Source organism: Bos grunniens, chromosome 4 (assembly GCF_055505025.1).
Source record: "Bos grunniens cultivar Pamir isolate PY7600 chromosome 4, Bosgru_T2T1.0, whole genome shotgun sequence".
Taxonomy (NCBI): Eukaryota; Metazoa; Chordata; class Mammalia; order Artiodactyla; family Bovidae; genus Bos; species Bos grunniens.
Window position 1 is genome coordinate 68,277,858 of NC_141168.1, and position 9,682 is coordinate 68,287,539.

Below are 9,682 nucleotides of genomic sequence, written 5' to 3' on the forward strand. Positions count from 1 at the left end.
GTAAGAGTTTTACTTGGGTTGCCTTATTTCATTCTCATGCAACAACGCTGTGAAGCAGGCAGCCCTGACCCCGCTCCCATTTTACAAGGAGGCAGCTGAGGTCCAAGAAGCTTGGTACTTTGCTCCAGAGCACAAACATAAACGGCACAGTGCAAGTTAAGAAAGACCTTCCTACTCGATACCCCTACGCTCTTAACCACCAAGCTGCCTCCCTCCAGGGTGTCTATTTTCTTGTCAACATGCTGGCTCTTAGGCATCCAGTTCTGAGTGTCGTGCAACGTGACCCCAAAATCCTTCCAGCCCCTCTGTGGGCGGAATCTGGGTCCTCATCCCCGACAGACGCTTCGCCCACCTGAGCAGGCCGGGATCTGCCTGATTGGGACATCCCCCTAATACCTCTCCTGGCCTGCGGCCGGACTGGGACCCAGCCAGGAAGAGGCGGCGGGTTGTGCGGGACCGGAGCCACCTAGCCGGCTGAGTTCGGCCCCCGCCCCTTCGCCCGGCCGCGGGGCGGGACTAGGGTCTCGCGGGCCGGGTAACAGGAGCCAGCAGCGGGAAGCAGCCGCCGCCCGGGCCGCGCTGGGCGAGGCGAGGCGGGGCGGGGCCGGGCACGACGGGAAGTGGAAGCCGCGCGGGCCCGGAGCCGCGCCGCACCAGCCCAGCTGCATCCACCGCTCACCAAGCGCCGCGATGGGGCTGGAGACCGAGAAGGCGGATGTCCAGCTCTTCATGGACGACGACTCCTACAGCCGCCACAGCAGCGTCGATTACGCAGACCCCGACAAGTTCGTGGACCCAGGCAGCGACCGAGATCCCCACAGGCTCAACTCGCATCTCAAGGTGAAGCCCAGGGCGGGCCCTCCCCTGGGTTTGAGGGCGTCCCAGAACCCCCGCCAAGGCCTGGGATGAGGGTGCCTCCTCTACCCTGCTCCGACCCCAACTCCCACACTTGCCACTGGGTCAGCCCCGCAGGGTCTGGGGCCCAGATTCTCGCCGCGGGGCCGCGTACGTAGCCAGGAATTTGTAACCAAATTCTTGTGCTCGCACCGTGACCCTAAGAGAAGGTGGGGCATCCCAGTCAATTCTATCTTTCTTCAGTACTCCTGGTTCCTGGTGAGGCAGGTTGGATGACAGTTCAGGATCCCCGAGTCTTGTCTCCGCAGGTGGGATTCGAGGATGTGATTGCAGAGCCAGTGTCTACGCACTCCTTTGACAAAGTGTGGATCTGCAGCCACGCTCTCTTTGAAATGAGCAAATATGTGATCTACAAGTTCCTGACGGTGTTCCTGGCTATTCCCTTGGCTTTCGCTGCGGGAATTCTCTTTGCCACCCTCAGCTGTCTGCATATCTGGTGAGAAGGGGCACACTGGGATGGGCCAGCTTTCTGAGACGTCGGAATGTTCTTTGCCATCTGCCCCCTGCCCTCCCCTTCTTCCAGCTGGGCAGAAGAATGTGCATCATTTCCCAACCTAGTAGCAGGAACTAGGAGACCTTGAAAGGCAGTGTGCTTCGATAGATTTGTAGGTAGGGTTAGGACTTAAAAACAGAAGAAGGTATGTCCCTCTGTCCTCGGGTGTGATTTTCCCTCCAGTGCTAAGGCCCAGCTGATTGTGGAGGTGGAGATCTGGAGGCCATGCTTCCTGCCACAGGCTGCGCTCTCCTAGGGCCCTGTTTTGACTTGTGCCTCTGGTTCTGGGCAAGGCTCTTACTTCTTTCATCACCTTTCATTCAGTCACCACCTGTGTTTGGGGTAAAACAAAAGTGATCTCTGAACAGAATGCTAACAACAATATCATTGCAGAGGGATGTCAGACCTGGTTAAGCAGTGCTATGGAGGGGTTGCTCCAAGCCTGCCACTGGCAAATGGCAAGGATAAGACCAGAGAAGATGCAAGGTGTGTGCAATTAAGGTGTACAGGCTCCCAGCACAAATGAGTGAAAATTCAAACTACAGATAATGACAATGAGAAGGCTTCCAAGTTACTTTTTCACCTCTAAAGCCCCAATAGAAGTGGCATCTAGGGCATTAAAGGGAAAATAAATATAGAAACTTATTGGACATTTTAGGATGTTTTGAGTAACTTTCTTCACACAAAAAATGTATCATAAAGCTTCAGAGAACATTTTTAAGCATTAAAAATTTTTAAAGGAAATGTCATATTTGACCTATAAATTGTGTTATTGTTGTTTTAAAAGATGTCCACTTTATTCTGAGAGGAAGAGCATTCAGATTATCCCTGGTATGGCAACAATTGTGAATCTTGTCTTTTAGGGCAGTCCTGGAGAAATACATAACCCTTGATGCCACCATATCTTTTTCTTAATCATTTTATATGGTAATACCACACCCTAATATATGTTGTGTTCATTGTTAGAAGTTATGAAATTGTTCTCCATTTGCCTTTACCATCTGAATTAATTTCTTTAGTCAGTTAGCTAGCTGGTTAGTTCAACTAAGAAAATTTATTGAGTACTGAGTTTGCGCTGGGTACTGGGCCCAGGATGAATGCGGCAAGATGAATAAGGCAAGATCTGCCTTCAGCTTAACTCACAGCACATCAGGGAAACTGGCTAGGTACAGAGGTAGCTGCTGAGGGAAACAGCTAAATCGGTGGGGGAGGGAAACACAGGGAAGGCTTTGTAGAAAGAAAAGAGTTTAAAAGACTTTTTAGGGATAAATTGAAGTTCACTAAACTTATGAGATTAAATTTAATGAGATTAAAAATTATGAGATTAAAATTAGCAATTTATAATATTAAAAATGACAAACATCAATGTAATTTGATTACTGAAAGCTGTAAACAAACGATATTGAAAGTGTCAAAAAACTACTAAGAAGAATGAAAATCTTTGCCTTTTTTACATGAACAGATCCTCAAAGTCCAGATTTACAATCAGGTCATATTTAGATATTAGCACAAATCAGCACATCTTTTGAATAAAACCAGTCACGTAACCTCTATGTCCATTTTCTCACTTTCCAAAATGTGAAAAACTGAGTGACCACATCGTATATTATGAAATGCTGGCTATGGAACTATTTGGAAATACAGACTGCCAGTCAAAAAAGCTAGGCTTTCCTAAAGCACTTGTGGAATAATTGATAACAAAAGGGTTTTTATTTACCAAATGGTAGTGAGATGTAAGTAAAACTACAATTAACCAAATGATGCTTCTCTCCACCTGGCTCTCCTAAGAATGGGAGATATTTTTGGTGTGGTGCTTCCAGCAGAGAATCATCAAACCACTTTTTTTCCAACCACAGAAACTGTATTATTTAACTTCAACTTATTTTTCAAATTACTTTCATGTTGGCACATTAATATTTAACTGTCATACATATGTCATCAGGCAGCTGTGATTGCAAGTAGAGGAGTGAATTCAAACAAAAATGTTTAGAAGTTAGTTTATACCTTGATAAAATAGGTTTATTATTAATGGATTACATTCCCATGACACGATAAGACCAGATCAAGGAAAAGTCTCATAGAAGAGCAAACATTTTAAAACCTTATTTTTTGGTGGTCAAGGCTATGAAAATATGCAGTTATAAGCTCTTTGAACCACACTCCATGGTCACAATGGATCTGACTTTAGATTAAACAAACAACAACAAAGCACTCACAACTCAGTCTGATGATTTTGGATCCTAGGCCAGAAGTATAGGACATTAGGAACAGGTGAATTGGTTTGAGTTCATATCAGAGACTGGTTTGAATCTGTATGCCATTTGACAACCATAGGTCATAAGTGTATCATATCAAAGAAATGTAACTTGAACCCCTCTGCCTTTTATTTTTGCTTGAATGTAATTCAAATATATAATCTAACTGATAGAAATGCAGTAGTAACAGTCTCATTTCCCAGAAGGTTTTAATATAGCTAACTGCTGTGACAAGGCAATCTGTGTGACACTATAAATACAAAGCTAAACAAAAGTCCCAGTTCTCACGGATTTATTGTCCAGTGGATGAATATATAATGTTGCTAATTATAAAATGTGTTTAAGAAACGACTGAGCCTGACACTGAGGCTGACACTATTGAGGCTGACAGTGAGCCTGAACGAAGTTGTGGGTCACTCCATATTGCCTGGAGTTTCAGAAAGGGAACCAGCTGGGATGTTAGAACACAATTTAAGTTTGTTGTCAAAGAATCATTGGATCCTCTGATCCAAAGTGAGAGAACAACTTGAAGAAAATGAAGTTAAAATCCTGTGAACTGAGTCCTCAAATGTGGGCAACTACACTTTTGTCCTGTGCTTAATTCCCTCTTAGGACATGGAGATCTAAGGCACTAGAGGTTAGAAAATTTCTCAGCCTAAGAAAGAATGGAAAATGCATTATATTCTGAGGGAAGTGAATTTGGTTAGGAAGCTTTCCAATCTAAACAAGTCAATTTGAGATTATTTTGTCATAATTGTTTTTATTATATATTCTGCCTTCAAAATAGTTCTATTTATTGTTCATCATAGTGGCTGCATCATATGGACATATCAGAGATGCATAGTAAGTGGTAAGCCTGATAGCTGCTTTCTAAGATTTCCTGTTCTTACATTAATTTGGAGGGAATTGCCCAAAGCCACACATCAAGTGAGAAACATAATGGGATAAGAAGTCAAAAGATACCATCATTCAGGTTTCTATTCAACCATTTAGCTCTAAAACACCTAGTAATTAATTTTCTTTTTAAAAAAAATGCTTCAAATCTTTAGCACTTGGGAAAAAAACACAAGATAAATATAATTTTTGTAGAAAGTCCATATGAATAATTTAATAGTTTAAAAATATCTCTAAATCAGACAAATGCCTGATCTCCTCTTCATTTTCGGCTAAATACAACAGACCTTTATTTAAGTCACTGTTTAATAGGAAACCAAGAAAATCAACCTCACTTCTTTGTGCCCACCCAAGTAATAATAAAAATTCTAATGAAGCCCTCCAGCAATGCCTGAGAGTTCACAAATACTTTTGTGCCCAAAAAGCACTACTGTGACAAAGAACGTTATGCAGAGGATTACTGAAAAACTTCACCAACCTGAGGAATATGAAAATATGAAGTTACTTTAAGAAAAGGCATACAGAAAAAATAAATTCAGGATATTCGAGTTCTTCTTGTCTAAGAATTCTGACATAATTGCAGGGCTCTTTTAGCTACACTACACAACTCTTTTCAGTGTGCGTAATTACTATGAAAAATTAATAATATAAAGCATAAGAGAATGTTAAATTCACTTCAGTTAAAATGTTTACCAAGGGTAAAGGATATCCTCGCTTAAAAGCTTACATTCTAATACGAAAGAGAGATATAATCATCTATGATATCTTTTGATAAATTTGAGAATTAAGAAATTTTTTTCAGTACTTCAGAAACACAAAAAAGGAGTATCCAACCTAGCGTGGTCCAATGGGGAGGGAAGACAACAGGAAAAGCTACCAGGAAGTGGAAATTCAGAGAAATAAGAAGATTTAGGCAGGTTAATATTTAGGGCCAGAGATCAAGTAAATAAATTTACTGTTTTGGTTAATTTTGCTTTACTATTTTAAATTGCCTGCTACCAATAGAAATAATATTGGTGTTGATCACGTACATGCCTGTTTATTTTTTTAAACATATTTTCTGTGTATCTTATCACGATGTAGGTAACTGTTCATTTGTTTCATATGCTCAACCTGGCTTAGGTGAATTGGGCCACTGTTATATCTTTTCATGCATGTGCAAGAGTCAGCAGCCTTATTTGGAAACACCAGTAATCCTTACGTATCTCTCTTCCTCCGTTCCAGGATTATAATGCCTTTTGTAAAGACCTGCCTAATGGTCCTGCCTTCAGTGCAGACAATATGGAAGAGTGTGACAGATGTTGTCATTGCCCCATTGTGTACGAGCATAGGACGCAGCTTCTCTTCTGTCAGCCTGCAACTGAGCCACGATTGAATACTTGGGCCCCAGGTCCAGAGATCTGGATACTGTAATACTTGTTTTTATAACATAAAAGCACTACTGTTCTGTTAATTCCCCAACTGTTCAAATTAAGAAAGCTATTAAGATGGGTAACCATATGTAGAATGTTTATTGGCAGATCTTTTCAAATAATGCTTTTCTAATTAAAAGCCAAGGATTTCGTATCTAACTTTATAATCAGAATTATTCAGCAGGCAACAATTAATTTTAAAGGCAGGCAGTTTTTTCTTTAGTACAAAGGTATGCATTTTATAATGATGAATCTGTAATGATCAAGGGATATTTCTCTCAAACACTACAATAGTTTTGTGTACAACTGCTCATAAAAATATGGAATTTCCTATTTTTTTACTCTGGAAGTAATACTTTTTAAAACCTTTGCAGATAAAGTCATGGGGATACTTAGAGATAAGATAATACAAAGATCCTACAAAAGTAATGATAGGGGCTCTCAAATAAATGTGAAAATAGATTCATGAAAACATGTTCCTTTAAATAGGGTATTGTTAACTTACAGGTATATTTAAAAGAGGTTTCAATCTACTGTATATTTTGTAGTTATTGTAAATGTTGCCCTAATCAGATTGTTTTAAAGCACTCTTTATATTTGTTATCTTGTACTAATATATAGAAGGAGTAAATGTATCTTCCATAAGGAACTTCATTGGTGAGATTGCACTGTCCAGATTACATAAGCATATGCATCTTCTTTGGTAATTGAATGTAAAAGAGAGATATACAAGGCTTTTCTTTCTTACTCTTCCAAGTGAAATCCTGAAATGTTTCATGGCTAATGTTTATCTGGCTGTGATCTTAATACAAACCTAACTGATATTTCATCTAAGAGATTATTTCTGTCTTGTAGTTAAAAATTAATCCTGTATTCTGCATTCTTATTGTTTCTCTTTACCTTCAAGTAATATTGGTGCTACTAAATAACATTTTAAAATAATGGCTATTTCTGATACTTAAGTACAATTTCAGCTACAGTAATTCATGTATTAACTTCAGCAAAGTTGTTAACTTATTGGGTCCGTGCTACTGAGCTATGTATATATAAATTAAAAAGTAATAGCTACAAACTTTCAAGATATTATCTAATATAAGTTTTACTGCACAGTATAAAATTATTCTTATTATTTTTGAACTGTAGAGTCCTATTTCAGTGTTATGAGTCACTGTTGTTTTAAAAATCTCTATTCTAAAATAATAGGCCTACATAAAAGCTGTCTATAATGTGACTGGTTAACTATAATTTACACACCCTAAAAGTGTGTCAATGCTCAAATTTCAGAATTACTATCAGAACTTAGATTAACATTCCTTTACATAGTTTCATAGATGACAACTCCTCATTCAGTGAAAATTAATTTTATTTTCCCAAGTTTCTAAGACTGGTGAATATAAAGGATGATTGAACTGGAATTCTACTGGGGAACCAAGCAAATGAATGATTAAATTATGAAGCTTATATCCTTTTGAAGGTAGCTACAAAGAGATTTTTTCAAAACTGTCTTAGGTCATTGTAGCATCATTAGAAAACACTCTCATGATCATTACAGCATTATTTCTCATTTGACAATATGGATATTACTATGTTAGTCAAAAAGGTCAATCAGTCTCATGACTTTATAGTTATACCTTATATTTAAGATGTTTTTAAAACATATTTGGATATGTCATTTGAGCAAAAGTATTTGATTAATAAAATATCTATTTAAATAAATCATGGCTTCTATCTTTTCAAATAGCAAGTTTTTTCAAATTGGCAAGTTTTAAAGCCAAAATATACATACATAGTCACATAAAAAAAAACCTATCAACTTGTAACAAGTAGACTATATGATTTTCTTATTTCTGAATAGCATTGATCATCTTCAAAATCACTTTTTATTGAGATTTGTCATTAACTATTTTATTTCAGAGACTGAAATTTTGTACCAAGTGGACCTAGGTTTCATGTACAAATATGTTGGTTCTTTTATTTGTGAGTGGGGAAGAGGTGGGTGATGGTGGGACTTTCCCAGTATCTATAATAAACTTTTTAAAACTTATAAAGTGTGTTTATTGCTTTTATTACATATCAAGTTCATCAATAAAGAACCTTTTCAAACTAATTTTTCCTTATTAAAAACTTATAATAGGTAAACATACATGAGTTATTGCTTATTCTGGAATATATTTGTAAAAAATTACATGATTGGTAATTTTTTTTATTTTCCCAGCACTTAAGAGGTTCCCTATAAGTTTTTATATCACTTGATGAATATGATAGAATAGCATGTTCTTAAACCAACTATACTTCATATTCTTCATGAAATAGTCTCTTGCTAATCCTAAATAAACTCATATTTCTGTTTTCAATTTTTTTAAATAAGAAAGTAAAACAATATAAATCACATGTATTTGGATACTAGTACCAGACCAGAGTCCAAAATTATTTTTGGAAAGTTAGTATGTGAAGAGTAGCTGCTGATATTGGCATAGATTTTCCTGTTGTGAGTTAATCTGGAAAAATGACCTACCTCCAATAATAAAGTATGTGTTTTGCTTTGCAAAATGCTCTTTAAAAATGTGGAGAATTTAGAAGTCCTTCTTTTCAGTAGTTGTCTACATCCCATGAATTTACTTAAATCATTTTCTTGGGAAATTGTTGGACTTAAGTGAAAAGAGCCCTGCCCTCCAGGTCAGGCATCTGGATGCCTATCTCAGCACTGCCATTACTGAGGTATGTCAGCTCCTGCAAATGGTTTCATCTCAAGGTCTCAGTTTCCTACTTTTAATGAGAGGATTGGACTCAAGGATCTCTTAGGAGCTTCCCATCTTCTTGTTTTCTGTGACTTCCATAGAATGAAGATTGGCTACATATATGCAATCATGCTGTTCAGTCCAGGAATTTTTTTTAAATCGATTTTTAAATTCATGAATTTTCTAACAAAGGACTGGCATTCTATAAATACAGGAATTAACGCACAGTTAAGTTGACTGAGACTTTGATTTTCATGACAGGGATTCCTAGATTTATGACAATTCTGTCTCCATCATTGTGAAGTTTCCCCCCTAATAATATGTTACCCTATGTTTTAAATTAATTACAATTATTTTATTTGTAGATTTTTTTTTTTTCTAACGTTACTGTCACACCACCATGATCATTGCTATCTTCTTTTGCCTGTCTAGTTGCTATAGCCTCCTAACTGGTCTCACTCCCAGTTTCAATATGATCTTTTCCAATCCATGTTCCCCTTCAAAAAAGAAGTGATCTCATCAAGATTCCATGCCCCTCCCCTGTGTAAATTACCAATTACATGTCATTGCCCTTATAATAAAATCCAAACTCTTCAGCAGTGTTCACAAGGCCTTCACCATCCACACATGGTCTTCAGCAACTCTCTTCTGAACACTCACTGAAGTGCCCATCCCTCCCCTGTCTCCATGGCAGCCTCACTCTCCCTCAGCCTGTGCTAACCCCTGCTGTTTCCAAAACTCCTTCACATTAATGCCTCTTCTATGTTTTCATATAAAATCTTGTAAGAACCCCTATTATCACTTGCCACATGGTAAAACTATGCCTGCTACCTAACCCCATTAGACTGTTGGTTAGGTCTTTGAGAACCAAAATGTGACTTCATTATTGTTTTCTGGGATTCTAAAATGGTGCCAAGCACTTAACAAGCTCAATCAATATTTTCTGAATGAATGGCTACATGAAAATATAATTGA

At 38.2% G+C, this 9,682-nt stretch overlaps 1 protein-coding gene across 3 annotated transcripts; it reads left to right on the forward strand.

Moving 5' to 3' along the window:
• Positions 1-650: 650 nt before the first annotated feature.
• CAV2 (caveolin 2) lies at positions 651-8,017 on the forward strand. 3 transcript variants are annotated; one of them, XR_015162609.1, is made up of 4 exons: positions 651-840; positions 1,164-1,351; positions 1,802-1,894; positions 5,782-8,017. XR_015162609.1 is itself a non-coding variant. In XM_086396736.1 (3 exons), exons 1-3 carry the CDS (start codon positions 691-693, stop codon positions 5,930-5,932), a joined length of 489 nt encoding a protein of 162 aa, XP_086252862.1. In that variant the 5' UTR covers positions 651-690; the 3' UTR covers positions 5,933-8,017. The 3 variants fall into 3 exon arrangements, 2 of the variants coding, with proteins under 2 accessions (XP_086252862.1, XP_086252863.1); XM_086396736.1 differs by lacking the exon at positions 1,802-1,894; XM_086396737.1 differs by lacking the exons at positions 1,164-1,351; positions 1,802-1,894 and having other exon boundaries at positions 5,782-8,011.
• The last annotated feature ends 1,665 nt before the right edge of the window (positions 8,018-9,682 follow it).

Bases quoted from the DNA above. Each gene is read 5' to 3' on its own strand.
- CAV2 (XM_086396736.1), top strand. From the start codon at position 691: ATGGGGCTGGAGACCGAGAAGGCGGATGTCCAGCTCTTCATGGACGAC. The intron at 841-1,163 runs GTGAAGCCCAGG...TTGTCTCCGCAG, and splicing joins GGCTCAACTCGCATCTCAAG to GTGGGATTCGAGGATGTGAT. The intron at 1,352-5,781 runs GTGAGAAGGGGC...CCTCCGTTCCAG, and splicing joins CTCAGCTGTCTGCATATCTG to GATTATAATGCCTTTTGTAA.